The sequence below is a fragment of the Mastacembelus armatus genome, chromosome 9 (assembly GCF_900324485.2).
Source record: "Mastacembelus armatus chromosome 9, fMasArm1.2, whole genome shotgun sequence".
NCBI classification, from domain to species: Eukaryota; Metazoa; Chordata; class Actinopteri; order Synbranchiformes; family Mastacembelidae; genus Mastacembelus; species Mastacembelus armatus.
In genome coordinates this window covers 17,255,390-17,278,298 of record NC_046641.1, presented here as the reverse complement: position 1 = coordinate 17,278,298, position 22,909 = coordinate 17,255,390, and the positions used below count along the sequence as shown (strand labels likewise).

At 39.3% G+C, this 22,909-nt stretch overlaps 1 protein-coding gene across 4 annotated transcripts in view; it reads left to right on the top strand.

Moving 5' to 3' along the window:
* Positions 1-21,608, top strand: part of trim36 (tripartite motif containing 36) — a 21,672-nt gene extending 64 nt beyond the window's left edge. The window contains exons 1-14 of one of the 4 annotated variants that reach the window (XM_026322503.1): positions 1-93; positions 1,045-1,291; positions 4,306-4,371; positions 7,480-7,826; positions 8,202-8,348; positions 9,244-9,339; positions 10,332-10,469; positions 10,672-10,787; positions 11,520-11,641; positions 15,418-15,535; positions 15,640-15,845; positions 17,608-17,791; positions 18,015-18,128; positions 18,633-21,608. The exon at positions 1-93 is cut by the window's left edge and continues 64 nt beyond it. In XM_026322503.1, the coding sequence (XP_026178288.1) occupies positions 58-93; positions 1,045-1,291; positions 4,306-4,371; positions 7,480-7,826; positions 8,202-8,348; positions 9,244-9,339; positions 10,332-10,469; positions 10,672-10,787; positions 11,520-11,641; positions 15,418-15,535; positions 15,640-15,845; positions 17,608-17,791; positions 18,015-18,128; positions 18,633-19,002 (2,307 nt within the window). In that variant the 5' untranslated portion in view covers positions 1-57 and the 3' untranslated portion in view covers positions 19,003-21,608. The remainder of the gene's footprint in view (positions 94-1,044; positions 1,292-4,305; positions 4,372-7,479; positions 7,827-8,201; positions 8,349-9,243; positions 9,340-10,331; positions 10,470-10,671; positions 10,788-11,519; positions 11,642-15,417; positions 15,536-15,639; positions 15,846-17,607; positions 17,792-18,014; positions 18,129-18,632) is intronic. The other 3 variants (XM_026322504.1, XM_026322506.1, XM_026322505.1) reach the window with 3 other exon arrangements.
* The last annotated feature ends 1,301 nt before the right edge of the window (positions 21,609-22,909 follow it).

Below are 22,909 nucleotides of genomic sequence, written 5' to 3'. Positions count from 1 at the left end.
TAAAGTGGTGTTTTTTTAACGCACGTATAACGTTACAGGCTGTATTTTTACTGCGTTATGTCCGTAGAGATGCGGCGGAGCAGCACAAGTGCGGTAAGTGCGTGAAGAGGAGACGATTTAAGGAAAAAGAAAAGAAAATGCGTTTCGACTCGTCATTGTTTCACAGCCTGTGGCTAACTGCTGAGCTCGTGAAGGGACCGGACATTGTTAAAAGTTAACCACAATTAGCGGCAAACTGCAGCTCGTGCGTCCATTCATTCGCTGCTTCGACTCGAGGTTTGGTTTTAGTTTGAGGGGCCGTTTGTCTTTTGTTTATCTGTTTGTTTTAAACACCTCCTCTCCTGCTCGGTATCGTCTTTAAACACGTGTGGATGCGTTTTCTCTTGAATGAAGTTTGTTCGAGCACAGTGACGTTTTTTTTTTCTTTTCCTCGCAGCAGCTGAAACAAATGAGTCGGTCCGTCGTTAAATATGGGAGGACGGAGATAGTCACGTTCAAAATGTGAGCTGCTGTTTGTCTATATATAGCCCGGCTTTAATCCTTTCTTATGTAATGTATCAGAAATGGTGAAGGCAACATGTTTGGGTGCTGCTGTTACAGGAGTGAATATCAGTGTATGCACAGGTGATAAAGAGTTAAACTGCATGTGAAGCTCCTCACCCAGAAGACCAGGTCGTCTACCTCTGACACAGCAAAATGTGAAAGTGGAGACAATAGGCCTGTTTTAGCAGCAGCTAAAATGTGCTAATAATAGGTTGTTGTTCCAACAATCAATAACAGCTGAACACTGAAGTTGACAAACTTAATTTGGGACTGATCTGTGATGTCATTGCTGTTTGATGCTTCTAGGCATCAATGAAGTGTCCATCTATCTGTCTTTCTGATTATGTCAGTCTATCTACCTATCACGCCTCATGGCTTATGTGCGGTGTCAAAGGATCAGTTGTGCATGTGTCTCACGCAAAACCCCTTAATAAAGTAAAGTAGAGTGAAATCCACCGATTGTTGTGTGGCAGTTTTTAGCAACCATGTCTCCGTCCTCAGGTTCCGATCAAGAACATTGAGAGGGAGCTGATCTGCCCGATCTGCAAGGAGCTCTTCACCCACCCGCTGATCCTTCCCTGCCAGCACAGCATCTGCCACAAGTGTGTCCGAGAGCTGCTGATGCAAAACCATGAGGACTCTTTTGATGCCGGTTCTGAGTGCTCCCTGCCGGGCAGCCCCAGGTCCAGGGTGCCCTCCCCCTCTATGGAGAGGCTTGACAGGCTTGTGAGATCAGGTGGGTCTCAGGGTAAGGAGCTGACAACTTTTATTTTCCTCATGTTCTTGACAGGAAGACTTTTATTGTGTGTGGAAAATGGACCTCACATTTCTCTGAGGTTAAAAACATTTAACAGTAGTAGGTGCAGTGCTGTTGTTGGAGACCAAGCAGGATGGTCATGTGAGTTATGTTACATGAGCTGATGGAGGTTGACAATTTGATAATCGCTGTGCGGGAAATGCAAGTATCAAATAGACCATTTGCGATAGCTTCCAAGGACAGCGGTACAAGCTTTGTGTTAGTAACTCTTAACTTCCTGTTACATTGTCTTCCTCCCAGGTGCCTTCAGTTTTCAGTTCTGTTGTCATGTCAGTGGCTGCATTCAACAGGTTTCAATAGCTGGAGCCTGGGCTTTATCTCAATAGACAAGGACAAAAGCCTTGCAAATATTTCTCAGTAAAGCAGTCTGTGGTTACAAATAGAAACTGATGGGCCTATTCATATAAATAAAGAGTAGTGTCATTGTGAAGACAATTTCATAAATCAATAAAAAAAAATCTTTAGCCAGTGCAGGTTTAAGGTTGAGCGTGAATGGGCTTATAGAAAATGAGTAAGGAAAAAATGGGCCAGGCATTATTGTTTGAGATCTGGGTTTCAGACACCACCCCTCCTCCCTCTCTTGTCCTAGATAAACTAGAACAAACATAAAAAATGATTTGATAATTTTACCATTCAGCCTTAACATTGTCAGTCATCACTTCTTCTTTTAACCTCGTCTGTTTTCACAGGCCGCATTAAAGAGACGGCAGAGGAACTTGACAAGCTGTAGTTTTGTCTGCCAAGAGAAAAGACATGCTGACAAGCTCTCTCAAGCCCTAATCTCCACTGTCTCCCTCTAATGCCACAGGGCCTCAAACTTCCCCTTCAGTCATGCAAGGGCTCACATATTAATTAAAAAAATGTTTAACAGAAGAGTAGCTATCGTTTTCACTGCACCTTTAATCTTGTCTACAAGCTTGTATGTGTGTCGTAGGTACACGAGTAAGCAAAGCACATCTGTAAGCTCCTTTAAGGCAGTTTAAATACCCTAAAACCTTGGTAAGCTGAAGTGGGGTGGGGGGTGGCAGCTGTGGGTGAGCAGAGTGAGGTGGGGGTCCAGGTAGCTAAATTAGCTTATCACTGTATGTGTATATAATATTAATTTCCCTGCTAAACACATACAGTGAGGCTTCAACTGCCCCAGGACTGAGCCTCAAAAACGGCATGGTGGGACACAAGAGCTCTGGGCTACAGGCCATTACCATAACGACATCATCTCATTTGTACTCTTGTCCTCTCTTCTTGTGAAGACCAGAACTTTGTCTGATATCCATACCACACACTAAGAAGGTTTTGAGATTGTAGTGGAACATGGACAGCATCAATTAATGTTATAATATTCAGTATATACACTAAAATGTCCCATTTTTTTGCTTTTAATGCAAATTGAAGCCACACAGACACATCTTTCAGGGACTGTTACACAGCATAATGCAAAAAAGTACATGGGGGTGCTATTATAAGATGGTAAGACAGCTGTATTATTCATTTTTGTGGCAGCAATGTTCATCAGTGTGTGTATATAACTTTTATGGAATAATTTACTGTACATATTTTATTGCTGGTACAATTGGTATATAGTCCTTAGCACCCTCTATGTAGTATGGAAGTGGGTCACAACTCAGAACTTGACAGCATGGATATAAATAGCCACTGTTTCACTGACTTTAAACATTTTCTTTGTGCTTTAAGACAAATTAAGGCTCAAATCTGTACTACACACATATTCCAAGCACGTTATGACTTTGCAGTGTGTTCATAATGGGGAATTATGCTCAAAACCACCAAACATGGTTCATATGCTTGTGTAGTATGGATTTGGGACTCAGCAAGTGATTTCCTTAAGTCAGATTAGTTGACGGTGTCTCGTCAATGGCCTTTTATGAGACTGGGATGTTTGGTGTTACCTGTTGAGGCCAAGTTTTTTGGGAGCTATTCAAACTCTAGCTTGAGGCCAGGCTCTCAAACACAGCCTCCCTCATTCAGACTGCTCCCTTCAACCTGAATGAGTTCATTCTTCACTGGCAGGACTGCAAAATAATGAAATCCTACTTTTGAAAATCTCAAACCTTACTGAAAGCCAGTTTGTTCAGAGCAGCTTTTATAGCAGTGTTTCGTCTATATTCTCATTTTGACTAAATGGAAATTAATGCCCTGAGTTAGTTAAACTGCAGTAACTGTTTAGTTAATTTAAAAACTGCAACTTCATTCAGTTAACATGAACTACCACTGGGCCATTTACAAGTGGAATTCCCACACAGATTAGATTACATAACAAAACTCCAAGAATATTTAGGAATCTCTCAAAGCATGTTGTGAGTACATCATGTGAGTTTGTTGTGAGGACCACAAACACCTAATAACCAAGTAATTCTGCAGACCGCATTCAACACTGGGGAATCGGATCATTGGTAGTCATAGTGATGCAACCTGCCTGTAAGGAATGAATGAGGGATTAGGTTAAGGGAGAGAAAAGATTTAAGACTATATTTATCAGTGTGCTGCTCATACAAACCTTGCTGTGCTGTGGCAGAGGAAAGTGGTTTCTCCGACTTCATCAGTATTATTTCTCAGCTTCTTTTTTATGTTACTGGAGCACAAACAAAGCTTGATGCATTTATGTTCAGCAGCTAACTTTTGAGAAGTGCACTGTTCTAGTAAAGTTGCATGAGTTTGTTGGAGCATAGACTGTATATGTTAAGTGCACAAATCAAGAGTTAATTGTACTTCTATAACCATTCACGGCTTGTATGTTTTATAAATGCTCTGTTTTATTTTTGTTTCACTTTCAACTGCATTATGACATTGAGTTTATTTTTAATTTTGCTTTCTTTGTCCAAGATCATGGTTTTAAAAAAAAAAAAAAGTCTCACTTGTCACTTCACATTATGTATTGTTTCATTTTCTTGTTGGTCTCACTTCACTTCTCTGTTCATTGCTTGCAGCCACAGTGCGAAGGTCGTTTGGAAATCGAGGTAGACGGGGGCTCCGTGTTTTGAGTAGCTGTAGTAGTGAGTACAGTGTTACTAGAACCCCTGTGAAACCCTAGTTTGGTTCCACCTTTTTTTGTACTTAGTGTACTTTAATGCTGCCAAAACATCTATACAAACCCACATCACTGGTTAAATGTAAATTAGAATTTTCAAGCTTCAATTAATGCATTTGAAGATAATGTAATTAATAATAGTGTAAATGAAAATGCACAGGCCTGTTAAACATTCACTGAGCATAAAGTGATGATTTTTTTTTTTTTCCCCTCATTCAAACCATGACATTTAGGGGGAACGGTGAATACCTTAAGTCACCATAGGAGGTAGATGATTAAAAGTGGAGTGGCATGGAGAAAAATGGGAGAGGCGAGGATCGAGGGGGATCTTTTACATGGACGTTAAGTGACAAAAATGAACTCAAAGGGGCCAAGAATAAAATTAGTGAGAAGGGGGCGAGGATGTTTCCTAGGAGTTGAAGTCAGACAGGAATGTGTGAACTTGATGCGATGCCATGTGTGTGCACATGAACTAGCAAAGATTCATTTCCTAAATCTGCTTTATTTAGATGGAGAACTGTAAAGCTCAGTTTCTTAGTTAAACACACACTTTTGGACAGAAAACCTACAATATGTTTGGGCTTGTTCAAAGTCTGACTGTGCCTTCAGGGTAGTATTTGTGCTTTACTTAAATGATTAATGTTTGAAAAAATGTTTATAACAACACAGACCTGTTTGAGCGTACCACTAATCATATTCAGCCTGAAAGGTAGTGTTTGACTGCCAGCCAAGTAAAACACTTGTTGGTATGAATAGGCCAGCTAATACAGTTATTGGACATGCTCAGTGGATGTTTAAGAAAAAAAAATTCTAAGAATTCACCACTGAATTACAATTATCAATAGCAAAAGAATCTTTAACAAAATGAAATAAATTCAAATCTTGACCATGTTTGCATTCTTCAGGCTTGCTAAGAATGGATTTATAGTGGATTTAGTTTGTATTTGCTTAAGAAATTAGGAAACATTTCCTGAATTGCCCATTTATTTGCTTTTAATGCAAATTAAAGTCATACAAACACACCTGTGTGGGACAGAGCTAAAAATGACAACATAATGTCAGTATTGATGTTTGGATACTAGAGTAATATTCAGCAGGGCTAATTGTTTTTTTTAAAATTTTGTATTTGAAATTAAAATGAAATGATAATCTGTCCCTAGATACTCTGCCAGATTCCATTATGTGTGACCCATATTTAGATTTCTGAAGATATTCAGTTAAATGTGCTGCCATTTACATTATAACCTTATTGTCTCTGACTGTATGAAGCAAAATTACTGCATCAGTTCAAGCATAAAACTGCATTTAATTTGTGCAGGGTAAATAGACCAAACCCCTTTTGCTCTGCAATGACTCGTCACTTTCTGCTTGTGATGCTACCACATCCTGCAGATCTACCTTAAAAATCAGCACATGAATGAATGCGCGCACACACACACACTTTTCTGCACACATCACTCGTCTGCTCCCCATTGGTTCACACCTGCTTTCCTGCCCAGAAAAAGTGACTCACTGTGCAATGTTCCAACATGACATTCACGTCAGTAAAGACTCATACATGTACTCCCTGTTTGCAGTTAGAAAGTGGCCTTCTATATCAATTGGTTTAAATATGAAGGTTTTCTGCTAGAGTAATGCCTTTTGTTCAGTAACCTCATTTGTCTCAACATTTCACCCTTATTGCCATCGTTAGTTTTTCATCATGATGTCACACCATAACATTATAATCACCTTTGTCATATGTATTCAGGTAAGGGAAGGTAATTGGTGTGTGGCAAATAAAGCTTAGTAGTTCAGTTTGTGAGATCACACAGATTTTCACTCCAGGTAGTAAACTGTCCCTTCTTCTCACGTCCACAGCCACATGGCATGCACAAAGCTACATGTTTCACAGTGTCTAAATGTTTGCTATTCTGCCACTGCTTTTTCCCCAGCTGTGCCTTTTGCAAAGTGCTGTTTTGAAATAGTGTTCCCGTATTTCGCTTACCTGAGGAGTGTTTGATTTAATTTTCAGGTCCTCGGAAACGGAATGGGAATACTGGCTTGCAAACTGAGATAAATCCAGCACTCCTTGCTTCCCCTGTCCCCCAGAAACGTGAAGCAATATTTCTTTTTTTGCTTGTGTTGATTTCAGTTTGCTGGCTTTAAGTGTGTGGTAACAGTGTTTTACAGACCCTGCTTGCATCTGTGATGTGACCATGTGTAACAGTTCCTTTGTTTCCACCCCATGTTACTGTGTTGTTGCCTTGTTATGATGCTGCTGCATCAGTAACAAGCACAGTATTGTGAGAAACTCTTGAAAGCAGTTTTGCTTTAAGGGGAGTTTTATGTGAAAATACGTGTCAATGCACTGAACTGGACATGCGACCAAAGTTAAATTGTTACTTTTTTTTTTTTTTTTTTTTTTTTTTTTTTGTTCACTCATTTTAGAATAGTTATTTCCTTTGTCCAGATCACTGTAAACACTTTTTACAATACTTTTTCCTTTCCTTTGGTAAACACTGAATGACATGAAGTGTAAAACAGATTCCTTGTAAAAAATAGTGTATTCCCTAGAAGCTCCAAGGGTGCTATCCTTCCCATGAATAGTCTTCATCTCATCACTTCTCAGCCTGCTCCAGAACTCTTGAATGGTCTCTCCTCTTGGACCTTTTTCCATGTATGACGACTGCTTGGTAGTTTGCCTGTATTGGTGTTCTGCTCCATCTCTGTGTCTACTGAGTAGTTGTCATTGTGGAAATAAAGCACAAAGGGGAGACATACTGAGGCCCTATTTGAGAAGGACTGATGTTTCCATATGGATTTTGGCCATAAGATCATAATTGGCAAGTCAAAACTGATGATGCAATGCAGTTTTTGAGCAAGTTAGACCAGAATCTGTTCCCGTTTATCAAAACCCCTACTTGACTCTTTTGGAAACAGTTCTTGATTGTACTTTAACATCAAAGAACACTGTTGTTCATATGTCAAAATAGAGCCTCAGACAAGATTATAAACTGGATGGCCCAAGGCTATGAATCTGTATTGCGTTCTTTTTTTTTTTCCCTCACTTGTCCCCTTTCCCTCCCCTTAGGCTCTATTTCTTCCCCGGGGTGGCGCAGAGGATCTGTAACTCCCCGGGTCACCACCATCCCATGCCCAGGCTGTCAGCATGACATCGACCTTGGCGAGCGCGGCATCAGTATGTTGTTCCGTAACTTCACTCTGGAGAGCATCGTTGAGCGATACCGTCAGGCTGCCCGTGCTGCCATCGCAATCATGTGTAACATCTGTAAACCCCCACAGCAGCAGGAGGCAACAAAGAGCTGTATGGACTGTAAGGCCAGCTACTGCAATGAGTGCTTCAAGCTGCACCACCCCTGGGGAACACCCAAAGCTCAGCATGAGTATGTTGGCCCTACAACAAACTTTAGACCTAAGGCAAGTGTCATAACTGGTTGTTTTTTTTTTACTTATAACTCTTTTAAGTTGCTGCAGATGAACGTTGTGGTGTCTTTAACAAGTTCAGTTCAGTTTTGCAGTCAAACAACTACAGTGCAGTCTCACTTCTTGTGATGGGGATGTTTTGACAGTAAAATGAGCTGATTGAACTTCCATTTTAAAACACATCAGGAAGTGTCTCGCAGAGAGCTGTTTAGATATTTTAAAAGTATATGTCATCTTGTTTCACTTCAGCTTGCTTTTGATCACTGTAAAACCAACAGGCAGTAAACTATGCCATCAAACACTACAGTTAAGTGTGTGTATGAGTTTTTCTTTTTAGTCTAATTCTAACTGATCTTTAAAATATCTTAGGTGCTCATGTGTCCGGAGCATGAAATGGAAAAGGTGAACATGTACTGTGAGGTCTGTAGGCGACCTGTGTGTCACCTCTGCAAGCTGGGAGGATCCCATGCCAACCACAAAGTCACATCCATGAGCAGTGCCTACAAGATCCTCAAGGTACACAGTTGCTATGTGTGTTTGTGTGCATTGGAAAGTGTCAATTGCCCCACTGGAATTTGTATTGTCTGTGATGATGGAGTAAGACTGAATAAACTGAGCTTAAATGAAATGCTACTTTTGACTTTGAAATAAATTATTCAGCCTTGTGTCACTACACTTACAGAACTGCATTTAATTATCTGACTAGTAAAATCACATCTTCACTCTGATCAGTGATGGGCATTGGCTGAACTATATAATTTAAGAATTTCAATAGACTTTGTGTATGTTGTGTGTTTTGTATTTTCTACTGTTGTTGCTGTGCTGTACCACCCACTGACTGCTTTCTGAAACTCTCACCTCCTGCTGTAATATTAATGCCTGAAAGTGACGAGGCTCAAACACTGTGGTAATTATTTAATGCAGCCATTTGTTTCCCATGGTTTTGTGTGCATTGTACTTCAAATTGATGGAAGCTGTATCATATGTCCTGGAGACCTTTGTCAGCCAGGGGGTAGTTTTGGTTTCAAATGCTTTAAACAGTAATACACCGTCATATAATTATGACACTATGGTGAGTGTTTGACATGCTGCATCTACTGAAAAATGTTCTTTCTTAACACTGTGTAGTAAGGTTGAGGCAAATTCTGCTGATACTTGCACAGTATGTTCAGATTGGATGGGGTGGGGGATTGTTGAGACCTGTGTCAGAGCTGATGCTTGGCAATGTGAGACTATACAGAAAGTTAATAAATCCCAGTATTCTTAAAATGGAACACATTTTAAATGTATGTAGTGTTGTCCTTTCACTCATAGCTGTCTAATTTCATCTGTGCTGCAATGGTGTGTGTGCTGTGGCGTTTAAGACCTTATGGAGCTGACTGTAAATGCTGCTGATGTTTCCCCTCACCAGGAGAAGCTGGCCAAGAGTATCCATTACCTCATCAGCAAAGAGGACCAAGTCAGGACTCAGATTACTGAGCTTGAACTGCTCATCAATCAGACCCAGGTAAGGGAGCTGACTCATGCTGCTGCAACTCCATCCTTTTTTCATGCTGGTCCCTGAAAATGTACAGCCTGCATTGCAGTTTTTTTTTTTTTTTTCAAAACATTTCATTATTATACTTTCCTTACATTTTATTACCACTATTTTATCTCAGTGAGGATAAAGTTGCTTTTAGGTATTCACATTCTCACTCCTTGCATGTAATCAGCATGTGAAGGACTGGATTTACTGCTTGTCCTGCATCTCAAAGGATTGTACTAGTTGTATTAACATTACCATAGTAACCCTGTGGAAAAACAAAATGTACATCAGAACACTCAGACTTGGGTTATCTAATTCTTGAAAGCAAAATGAACATGTAAATTCCTGTAGATAAGTATTTTCTTATAGATGACAAATATTTATATAAGTTTTTCATAACCAGTCTGTTCAGGCACAATTCCATGTTCTGTGTGCGAATAAGGAAGGTCACTAAACAAACAGTATGCAAACCGCACAAACAAGGAAATGCAGGATTTGCCTGCTAGTTTCTCTCATTTATGTCTGGGTTTCAGACTGAGCCTGCTCTCCTTTTTACGTTGCTGCTGGTCCTAAATGGATAGTGTTCAAATGTGCCTACACTACTAATCCTTGCAATAAAGTGCATGAGACTATTTGACAGCTGTTTTGTTATATTTTCTTCTACAGTAGACATTATTTCTATACTGTAGTTGTGTGATGTAAACTTTATGCTTCTGTCTCTTTAAATTTGACCTACAAAAGGGGTTAATGGCTATGCTAGATCTAAGTGTGTGTGTGTGTTTTTTTTTTTTGTTTTTTTTTCTCTGAACTTGCACATCGGTCAAACACTTGAAGTACTTTTTAAATAAAACTGTAACTACACTACTAGTGTTTCCTGAGGAGAATTGTGAGGGGTAAAAAGGAAGGAGGCAGCTGTCATCATATTTGAAAGTTGATTTGCTTTGTATACATTAACAAAATTCTTATCCTTAAAGGAAAATGGCCACCTAGCAGAGCGTCGAGCCAACGAACACTTTGAGCGGCTGTTTGAGACCCTGCAGGAAAGGAAGTCAGAGATGCTAAGGTCCATCGAACAGTCTCGTGACAGACGCCTGGACCAGTTCAAGGCCCAGGTATGAGGGGAGGGGGGCTAAATTTAATTATTGAATATCCTCTCCATGTGTGTACACCATGTCCTGTCACAGTTGACAATTAGGTCACCCTTGCATTAAAACCATAGAATTCTTTATTAGATCAGTGTGAGAAGGGGATCCCCCTAATATACTGAGGATATTTGTAAATACAAAATCCTGAAATGCATTTTTTCCCCCTTAGGTAGAGGAGTACCAAGGCATGCTGGAGAACAGTGGTCTAGTGGGCTATGCTCAAGAGGTGTTGAAAGAGACGGATCAGTCCTGCTTTGTACAGACTGCGAAGCAGCTGCATGTCAGGTACAGCTAATGATCATTTATCTAACCGTTTTTGACTCAGTATGTTATCATTAATGTAATGGTGCTTTGTGGATGGATGATGGTTTCGTAGTGACTGTCAGGTGGTTACAAATCACAGAAGTATGATTATTTAACAAGCTCCACCGTCACAGACTGGTCTGTTATGTAGCTTATCATTAGCAGTGTCTTTTCCCAGTGGATTTCATTAGTGGGATTTGGTCTATTTTTCGTCCTGTGAGCATCAATCTGATTATGTGTTCGGGTGACTGGAGTGTGTCAGTAACACCTATAGCCACGTGCACAGAGGACACCAAGCTCAAGGGCACTTCAGGACAGACTTGTGCCAGTGTCCAGTTAAGTGTCTGCTGCTCTAAGCCAATTAATTGATCTCCCTTAGCAGCTTTGGATAATCAGAGACCCTTTTCACTCTCAAGAGCATGATACAAATATGAGATTTTTAATCCTCTTCCAGTCATGAAAGTCAGTCAGTAAGGATACCACTGCCTAAATCAACCTAAATTGGATTGAGAATATGTTGGGATGTACCTGAGACAAAAAGTCTGCCTGCAGTGAATGAATAGTGTTCATATTTTATGGCTTTGGTACTTTATTTGGTGGGCCTACACGAATCATTTTTAAGATGATCAAAATTAGCCTGCAGTGATAAGGATTTTATTACACCATGTCTCTCTTTTATTTATTTATTTATTTTTTTCCCCCTTATGTTTTCAGGATCCAGAAAGCCACAGAGTCTCTGAGGACCTTCCACCCTGCAGCTGACCCCTGCTTTGATGAGTTTGTACTGGACACATCCAGAGAGGAAACTCTGATCAAAGAGATGTGTTTTGGTGGAGGTACAAACAAATTTATTTAAATTCATTGGCTTTCTATGTAAAGACCTTTTGCTACCTTTCATTTCCTTTATCATTCTGTGTGCATTCACTCATTCATTTATATTATTTACACTTGCATCAAATTTTAGCAAAAGAAAATTTCAGAACTTGAATGTGACTTTTCACATATATATTGAATGTTAACATGTTTGCACGCTGCTGATGAACCCTGTTTTCACTGGTTCTCTGTGCTCATTTAAGCATGACACTGATGTCTTTGTGAAAAACTGCTAAATTAGAATCAGCTTGATTGCAAGTGGCTGGAAAAAATGACCATCAGTGCATGTCAGGGAAATATGGTGACATTTTCTGCTTCGATTCATCTCTGAAGATGAAGACAGTCTTTGTTCATGTGTCCTCTAAACCGTGGCAAAACATGACCACATAAAGCTAAAGAGCTTGATCTTTAAAGCATGACAGTATGCTTGAAGTAATGTCTGTAATCACCTGTACATCACATGCATGACCCCATGAACTGTGCTCAGAGGTCAGATAAACTGTATAAACAGGTAGGACCCTGGATAAAAATGTAGTGGATTTAACTGCTCTGTGTAGTTTTGTTCTGGTCTGCTGAGTTACAAAGGTTTGTTCTGTGTAGGATTGTTCAGGTAAAAGTTTCCCAGGGATGAAAGAATTTTTCATTGCACTGACTTTGTTAAATAAGAGCATTCCACTTTAAAATAGATTTGCAAGTTTTGGAGCTTTGTGAGGCAAAAGGTAACAAGTTGTGGTAGACTTTAATGCTCAGGTATCAGGAATATTAATGTGATGTGGGGATATTGCACCATACCTCTCAACTGGAGTGGAGCTATGTTTCCTATGTGAATTTAAAATAAAAAAAGTATTTAGTTTGTAATGTGAACAGCATCCCTTTTATACATTTGATTGTAAATATTTTAATTGTAAATATATATATATATATTTATTTATTTTGGGAATGCCAATGTGGAGGACTGAACTTCTTGGTACAAGGTTGGAAAAACAAAGACTTAAGTTTAGTCTTACATATCATACTGCAATTATTCTTGCTCAATTTGACCATTATTGTATTAACATAGTGTTTTTATACTGGATCCACCTTACACACAATCCTTCCTTAACCACATAATGACAGAATTAAGCATTGACACAGACCTGCCATGACTGAGTAATGGTTTGACATTTGGCTGCATCTGGCAGTAACTTGTTTGAAATGTCTCTAACCCGACATGTGTGGAGAGCAGTATTTAATATAGTGCAGATAGTGACAGGTCTTTTACTGGCAGTTAGTCAGTGACAGTTAATTGGCGTTTTAGATTTTGTGTTTTCCTAAGAGCAGCCACTTCTCTCAGGAGAGCTGCTTCCAGATTTGAGCAATCAAAAATACTTAAATTATTAACAGATTGAATGTTGCTGACATTGTAGCTGAGACCTCTTGGCACATAGTCATTATCCCTCTAGCACATGCATCTAAACAGGCATGCAATATCATACACGCCCATACATGTTTGTTTCTGATTCAGAATATGAACAGGGCTTGGACTTGTTTGAACTTTATGTGGGAGAAAACAAAATATTCTTTGTTCCTCTGATGCATTGTCTATTTATTGACCAAGTGGCATGTGTCAGTCATTCTGGTTTGTTGGTTTGTCTCATAGCAGTAAGAAACAAACTGCAGATGAGACAGAAGTAATGTAAATATTCAGTGCAGACTGAACATTTTATAGTTCCATCACATGTTTTGCTTTTGGATAGACCATTTCCTAAGATGAGTACCTTTAGTAAAACATGTCAAAAAGATCATTTACCCAGTCCTTATTTCAGTCTGAACTGAATAATAGTCATTTTGCTTCTTTAGATATTTTTACCTTGTTATTTATTCAGGGTAGTTTCACTGAGAGTGGCTTTTCTTTTACAATAATGCAACTACTGCCACCATAATAGAGAATATTGATTCTCCTATACTACTCTGGAGAAATGTGGTGTTTGGGGGGGGGGAGCACTGCTTGATCCTTTTTGGGCAAAAGTACTGCATGCAGCAGTTTTGTGGTGGTGATATTAATCTAAGAGATCATTATGTGGTTAGTGTAGAGAGGGCAAAGAAGCTGCAGGAACATTTATATTTAATTGAAGTCTTGTTGGATGCAGCAGTGAAGAATCACTGCAGTGTCTCTGGATGTATCCCCCTAAGGTACTTGTACAGTAGGCTGTGTTTGTATACAGGAAGCTGAAAAAACATTCATGTTTAGTTGTAAGGATGGAAAAAAAAGATATTACTACACAGGATAAAGAATTGCCAAGTTAAATGTCCCGTTCTTTACATTTAAAGAGAGGACAATGGAATGAAAGTGCACACGTGAGAAAGCAGCTTCCTGCATTATACCTTGGCCTTGTTGCTGTATGTTTAGTAGCAGCTTATACTGTAAATGATCAATACCGCAGTTCTTTGTTGAACTCTGTCCTGGATGATCGACTGTCTCATTTGGTCCTTGCATCTTGTTGGAAATGGGCAGATTATTTATCAGTGTAGTGATCTGTTAGTTTCTCTGATAATTCATTACTTTCCTTGCTTACAACATGTCTAACATGAAGTGAGCAGTAGGTGTAAATGTGTTGTCACAAGAGTTCAGTCTTGACTTTTGTTAAATTAAATCATCATTGCAAAGTTTAGGGATGGGGAATGGGTAGAAAAAAGGTGTTTTATATTTTCAGTCCAGTATTATCCAAATATGTACTCTGTAATACATCTGCACATAATGTATGGTAACATCGTGGCAGTGTAATTCAGAATACATTGAAATACACTGGGCTATATAAGGACAGAAGCTCATGAAAAGGAGAAAGACTTCAGAGGTTGAGGATTAGCTAAGGGACTGTGGAGGCTCAGAAAGCTCAGCAGCAGTGTTGACACTGAGGGGGATTCATATAGTCCCCTATAGACAAAAGAACTTTTGAAATGAGAGGGACTGGAAATGTCAAAAGATGGAGAAAATGGGAAGGATATGGTTCTAGACAGAAAAATATCTCAAAGGAGACAGAGAAACTCTTACAGGGAGTATGATAGAAGTGTGTAAAAACATGCCTTGATCTTTGAAAAAGAGGCAGTGACCTTCATAGTTGGTAATGTGATTTGGTTTCTGTAGAAAAGTGAACTTTAGGCTGAAAGAGCTGTAAATGGTAAAGAGGAATCATCACATAACAGAAGCAGTTGACATAAATGAGGACAGATTGGAAGTGCATTGGTGGTATGTAGATAAATATGCAGTCAGAATGAAATGGGTTGATGCGTCAGGGATTCCTTAAAACCACCAACAGACTAATGTGATGGAAGTAGAACGGAAGAGGGAGAGTGGTTGAGAGGAAGAGAGGTGAAGGTGGTGCTTTACAAAGTGCATTTCCTGGCAGTGAGTGTGTGAAAACCTCTTAACAGGCTCCATTATGCAAGACAGTCTTGTCCATTGTCCTAAGAGGAGAGTCCTGATCCTGACAAATCTAATCTTTGTAACACTTAAACTGCTTTGTTCACTTAAACCCAAATTATTGAGCTGAAGTACAGTATTTGGCATGATTAAGACAAAGTTTTAACTGGAATTTCTGTGTTCACAGTAGTTTTTCCATTTGTGCCAAAAATCCATTACATCTTTTAGCATTTGTTATGTTCAGTTTGTCTTATGTTGACAGTGTTGCCATCTCTGGTGTACATTTTACTAACTGGTTATTTTGGTTTTCTTTCTTTATGAACTTTCTTACTGCTCCAGTTCCAGACCCTCCTCTGATTGACCTTTCCCAGAGCAGAGTCTATAATGAAGCTTCAATCTGCTGGAGGCTGTCTGATGATCACCTACCTACAGATCACCACGTGCTTGAATACCGCAGGTGAGTGCGAACATGTAAAGTAGTAACAAGAAAACAGTAGGAGATATCTATATCTAAGGATAAGCTATATAGAAATGGCTTAACTGAAATCTTTATTTGTCCAGAATTGGGGGCCCGAGTCAGTCCCCGTCCCAAGAGGATGGTGAGGACAGTGGAGTCTGGAGGGCTACAGACAGGGTTCATGGTCCCAGCACTGTGGTGTTTGACCTGGACCCAGACAGCCTCTACTCCTTCAGGGTCAGAAGCTGCAGAAACTCCATGTTCAGTCCCTACAGCCCTGAGGTCACCTTCCACACACCGCCTGCACCTGGTAAGCCTCAGTGGTGTGATACTGTTCAGGTAGTGTTTTACTTTACTGATTGTTGTATGTTCTCTGGTCTGGTTCTTTAGTTGGTTCTTGATGAATAGTTATTTTTAGGCTCAAACAGTGTAAGCTGTGCCATTGTGGTTGATGCCAAGTGCATTCATTAATCCACAAAATGTTAATTATGTACTGGATTAAGCCCCTCGCTGTCAAGAAACCAGCCCCTGTTATTGGGCCTCTTTTGGCCAAGGGAACAGCTAAGCTTTTCTATCCTATTTAGCTTTGGCCTTGATTTTAGGGAACTGATCAGAAATTAGGTGCTTCACTGTGTTTAAGTTTTGATTTCTTTTGTAAAACACATGATGGAAGTAATGAAGCACAATAGTATTTTTAGTTTGTCACCATAGTAATGGCTTTTGTTTTAGATGGCTGAAACCATTTTAGTTCTTGTCAGTGTGTGGGAGTGGAGAGTGTTGTATAGCATGGCAGCTTGCATGAGCCTGCTGTTGCATCTGTTGCTAGTATTTTAAGCTTGCCTGACAGACACAAGGTAGATTTCATTGAAAATAATCATCATCCCCAACCATATGCTGAACTTGAATTCAAATCATATCCTCTCAGTAAGGGACTGTATCTCTTTGATTTATCTTCTACTGGGCAATAATTACATTCTCCCTTGCTTTGGACTGCCCACACAGTATTACATGTTAGAGTAAATCTGGCCTTTGGAGAGGGCGATAGTTTTCTCTTAGACTAAATCAGAATACTTTCAAAATCCACATTGTCATCTCCCCCTACAGAAGCCAAAAGCAATATGTTACACACATGTATACATGCTTTGATTTGTGATCTGCAAGCCTCATCATTTGAGTCATTAGAGCTTCCATAGTTCTGTGCTCTCTGGTTCATGTGGCTGGACTGATTGCTGAACCCATATTTCAGTGTTTAGCTGTGTAACGGAGGCACAGTTCTCAGTTCCAGCTCATGCTAAGTCAACAAATTTAACAATATACATGAGCTATTACATAAATCATGAACAAAACCAATTAAGTCCAGGTTTCATAATTAGAGAATACAAAATACATACAATTAAGCCAGTTTGCATGTCTTTCTGACAATATTTCTGACACTGTACTCCAATTGGTATTAAGATTTTAGGCTTCCCATTCTTCCTTATTCAGTAGTTCAATATTATCATTCATACTGCATAACTTCACAAAGCTGAGCAGCAGTCGTTGGCTTATACTATTATCACTGTCATGCACTAGTTATTATAAAGACCTCCTGAGACACATGCAAAGTTAAGTGGTCCTCCCCAGTGTAGAATGGTTGTGTGAACATGCATGATCATGTCACCCTGTATGAATGCTGGATTATGTTAATAGTGGCCTTTAGCCTATAAACTATTTATAGAAAACATTTAATAGACAGTGAAAGGAAGAGGAATAGAAATGGCAACTGCGCATAAGAAATGAGGATTGAATTTCATCACTGTTATTCTTTATGATGTGCTGATGATAGCCACTGAGCTTCTTAAGGCTTCTGTGTAGCTTTTTAAAATTGCATTATAGTGCCCTCATGTGTCAGTGTTTGCCACTTACAATGTGAAACGTAAAGCAATACAATAAAACGCACCCCTTTTGTGTGTATGTGCACATGCTCAAAACATTTTTTTTTTTTTTGCCTCTATTTTCCAATATTATTCTGTCCTCCTTCCCATGTCTTTTCTTCTCTCATGCTCATTTGCTCCATATCACCCCATATACAGCTTTTGGTTTCCTGTTCAGCGACAAGTGTGGTTGCAGTACAGAGCGACTCATTCTCAACAAGCGACGGGACACTGTGGAGAGTGTAGCAGGCATGGCCTTCCTCCTTGGAGCAGAACGTGTGCAGACTGGCAGCTACATTGGACTAGACTACATAATAGGGGACACAGGCATCTCTCAGGGAAGGTATGCCAAAAGTGGATAATGCTGGGACTTGGCAGTGTCCACCAATGCACTACTTACCAAAGTGCTGCTGTAGTGCTATTAATTATTCAGTTATTTCTTTACCATCTTTATCAGCCTCTGTTATGAAAGTTTGATATTTCATTAAGTACTGTGAGGAGATTGTTGCACCAGAAATATCAGAGGAAAGTATTATAGGCAGTGAATGAGATTGTTTGTTTTGCAGACACTATTGGGCCTTCAAGGTGGAGCCATACTCATACATGGTCAAAGTTGGAGTGGCCTCTGACTCCAAGCTGCTTGAATGGTTTCACAATCCCAGAGATACCAGCAGCCCAAGGTAAGTGCATGTAAATGTCTGGGTATTGTACATATTGTAACATTTGGTTAACATTTATAGTTTTCCTTAATGTGGAGAAACTAAAACCACAAGTTGCAAAGTTATTTTTTTGTCCTTTGCATACCAGACAGCAACATCCACAAATGCAGTAATCTACAGCACATACAGCAATAGGTGTATTTGAATCATACGTAATCCTGTGATGTAAGAGAACCAGTATAAACTTATTACTCACAGACAAAGCCTGCCTTTCTCACTGGATCAGCTCATGTAAAAGAACATACACATTTCTTTACACAAATCCAATTCCATTCTATGGTAATGCCTACAAGGCAGCACTCAACCAGCCATCAGAGGGTTGAGTTTCATTTCACTAAGGACTGAATTGGGAACGATTACTAATGCTTTCTATTTAACACATCATTATGTTAATGTCTGTGACATAACTTTCAAATAATGTACATTAGATACAAGCTAACAAATGGATGTCTCTACTTTTACCAGGTATGACCATGACAGTGGTCATGACAGTGGCAGTGAGGACACATGCTATGAACTCTCCCAGCCTTTCACCCTCCTCACCTTGGGCATGGGCAAGCTCTTCATCCCCAAGGCTTCTTCATCCTCCTCTGTTTCCACAGCAAATGCAGCTTCTGGTGACCCTAGCAATCGTGTGCTTCCCATGCCACAGCGCATGGGCGTATGCCTAGATTATGATGCATGCCGGGTGTATTTTTATGATGCCGACACCATGAGGTGCCTTTATGAGAGGCAAGTGGATTGTTCAGGAATAATGTATCCGGCCTTCGGCCTCATGGGAAGTGGCAAGGTTCAACTGGAAGAGTTCATCACCGCTAAAAGACTGACCTTCTGAGTAGGGAGGAAGTCTGTTGGTACATTAGGATCTGAATCTTTCACCTGAATTTATTTCATCTTTAAAATGTTCTAGAAAGAGCTGGTTTTATTGGCTGGGTGATTTAGAATCTAAACTGAAAGCTGTGGGCAGATATGATCAAGAGCTTTGGTCCTAAATGTGAAAATGGATCTCTGCCACAGATGGTCCTATTTAGAGTTGGCTTGAATAATGAAACAGCCACATATGAGATGACACTGAATTTCAATGTCCACATACATTAGTCTTGAAGTTGGTATCAGTGTGAAAGGTCTTGTCGATATACCAAAGTCTCTGTTAATTGTATTTGACCTGATTTTAACTGTGTGATATGATCAACTGTTAATGTGGTGAAATTAACTGCAAAGTTATTCTTCTTCCACTTTAAAACTTCATTTTTAACATGAAACGCCTTCAAGATCACACGTCCTCTTTTGCCAGGTTTAATTGATAATTTTTGTTTTGGATAAATGGTCAGTGGTCAGTGTTTTGGCTTTTTTCTGCAACTGTCTAAACGTAGCAGCATAAGTTTAGATCCAATCTTAATGTTAGTGGACCTTAGAGAGCCTTGTAGCTACTATGAAGCTAGCACCTTTGTGCCTTTTTTAGTTTCCCCCCCCTTTTTCTTGTCTGTTGGAAATGGGTCACTTAGTTTGCAAGCAGATGTTGTTGCACAAATTTTACAGAAATGCTATAGGTAGCATAAACACTTTGGTTGTTAGTGGTATTCACTAAGTAATTTACCTGTTTACTTTTGACTTCACAGAAAACACTACTTTTTGCCAATTAGGGTTTTTTTTTTTTTTTTTCGTTTTGTTTGCACAATATGATAAATGAAGCCTTGCACATGACAAACTTTAAAGGCACATTTTTAACACTACGTAGTTTACTTCTCCACTTGAAATGTTGTACACGTACAGTGGTCACCACATTAATCTCACTTTGTCACTCTTAAAGCATTCACTAACAAACATGAATCCTTGAGTAGAGAAAAAGCCTCTCACTGTTTGCACTCTTAATCTATTGCACAGCACTGAATGTTACGGTTAACATCATATTAAAACCTAAAATTAGCAAGTACCATAATTCCACATGCTTGTAGTCAACACCATTTGACAGATGCAAAGTCAATACTATCCAAAGCTTGTTGGTTCTGGTGCTGACTTAAATGCAACACACAGCTTTGTTACCTTGCAGCTGTTAACAAAATAATTCAGGTTGTACAAAAAGTGCTATCACAGCAACGCAACACCTTGTTCAGTACCTTTGCTATCAAAACCACCGTTTACTTGTGCAGATACTGTATTAGCATCTCGCTAGTGAGTTTGGCTATCAGACAGGCACCTAAGTGGTTGATTGGCTTTGATAAAGTCAGCTCAGATATTTAAGTCTAACAGAACACATTAGACAGACTGTTCACTGGGCAGCCACACTTGGTTTCTGTATAGATGTGCCTACACATGGATTTGTTTGTACATTCATGTATATTTGGTGTGCATGTGTGTTTTCTCAGGTTTCTGGCCCTGATTGGGGTCCAGTTCTGCCTACCTCTATCCATCAGGCCTGGAAAACCTTAACTACTGTTCTTTTTCCCACAAAAACAAGTTTGGTTTGATCTGCAGCTTTTTCTGTCATAGTTCAATATCTTTGCCTTCTCTTTAATCTCAAATCATAAGCTGATCTTTTGAAAATGTTTGATTTTAACTTCCATGTACATATTAAGAGTATATCATTTTCACTGGAATAAAGTACATCTTAAATGTTAATTGGTGTTGTGGACTTGAATAGTGTAATTACTGTAAGCAGATGTTATCCTGTTCAGCTTCATTTGTTATAAGCACTAACAACCTTTTCTTCCTGCTTTCTGTGGTGTTGGTTGGATTTGTACATGTTTCGGTTATGGAGAATGGTTTTCTGTTTAAACTATTTAAATCTTTTATCTTATATGTAGCTGGACTGTAACTCTCCCCTTTGGATGTTGGTCTTCAGTGACCGTGTACAAATTTCATCTCACAGGTGTTGCTGTCAATTATTTCCACTACAGTCTTCACAGACATGAACCCTGGTTTCTGCATTTTAAGACTGACTGTTAAGACATCTGTAAAACACATCTGTGGATTTATGAGTTGGCAGGGCATGTTCACAGTTTTATATAATCACAGAATGTATTCCTATTAATCAGAACAGATGAATGTCCTGTTTTTTTTGTTTTTTTTTTTTTGTTTTTGTTTTGTTTTTTTAGTGATTTTTCTTCTGTTCTGAGTCACAGTACAGCTGTGCAGTATCTACTTTGATCCATTCTGATAGACTTGTAATCTCAACTGCTTTTCAGTAATAAATGTAGAACCAAATATCTGGCAGGCTGGCTCCCAATCTTATTCCAAGCTAGCACTTTAAAATGTGTAGCATGTCAGTGGCTATTTAGCTTTGTAGGTGTGAATAATAAATGTGTGTGCAATAGTTTTAAAAAAGCTGTAGAACAACAGGAGACAGTTTTGACCAATGTAGGCCTATTAAGACACTGTAATTTGCACTGTTAGCAGTTTATGACTAGGGGTTTCCTTGAATTCTAAACACTTTTTTTTATTTTTTCCTCAGTAATGGTATTTTTTTTTTTTTTTTTTTTTTTTTTTCCTGAAATAATGATAGTGCATTTGCACCTTTGTTTTCTCCAGAGGATTTGGATGTGGTGTGTAAGTGATGGGTTTTGGTACATGTGGTGTATAAAAATGTGGAGATAATTGTTGCTCTGGTTTCTGGAAATGCTACTTTTAATTTGTTGTGTGGAGATTTCATCAAATAAAACTGTTATTAAATCTGTGTAGTCTCTAGTCGTGGAATGCCTTCCTGCAAACAATGCACAGTTGACTTTCCATATTTGACTGGGCACTTTCTTAAAATTGTTCATATTTAGATGCAGCTTTAGGCTGTCCATTATATAATAATTGTTTATAGCTTCATTGAGACATTTTGATTTTAGAATTGGTGTGAATCTACATTACAGAAAAAAATGAACACAAACATTACAGGGATTCATTAAACTCTGGAGCTGTCTTCTTTTCCTTTCGGCTGCTCCACAGTGAATCATCTGCCTCCACTTAACCCTATCCTCTGTATCCTCCACACCCACACCAACTATCCTCATGTCCTCCTTCACTACATCCAAGAACCTCTTTGGTCTTCCTCTAGGCCTCCTTCCTGGCAGCTCTAACCTCAGCATCCTTTTACCAATGTATTCACTGTCCCTCCTCTGAACATGTCCAAACCATCTCAATCTGGCTTCCCTGGCTTTTTCTCCAAAACATCTACCATGAGCTGTCCCTCTGATGTCCTCATTCCTGATCCTATCCATCCTCGTCACTCCCAGAGAGAACCTCAACATCTTCAGCTCTGCTACCTCCAGCTCTGCCTCCTGTCTTTTTCTCAGTGCCACTGTCTCTAGTCTGCAATTAGAAATTTGTACTGTAAGTATTGTATGTAGGCACCTTACTCTTTACTCAATGCCATTCCCTCATATGTTATTTTTAGAAGTATTGTCTTTTGTATTTGTCAGTCTGCTCACTATAATTTTTTACTATTTTCTCTGTCAGTACACATGTTACAAAGTGTATGTTTGCCATATAGTATTCACTAGTAACCAGTTATTTTTATGCTTCATTTTGCATATAGATGTTTAGATTCCTGTCCAACACATAATACCACCAGGGAGGAATCTGATCAGCCCTGTATTCATTCTGCAGCTGTCAAGTGAGTCTAAATGTGTAGCCAGAGTCCAAGAACTGCATTCAGTGACATGAAGAACAAGGAGTCCTGCAACAGATGGCATTGCCTCCCACAGAGCCCTGATCTCAACATCATGGAGTCAGTCTGGGATTACGTGACGAGACAG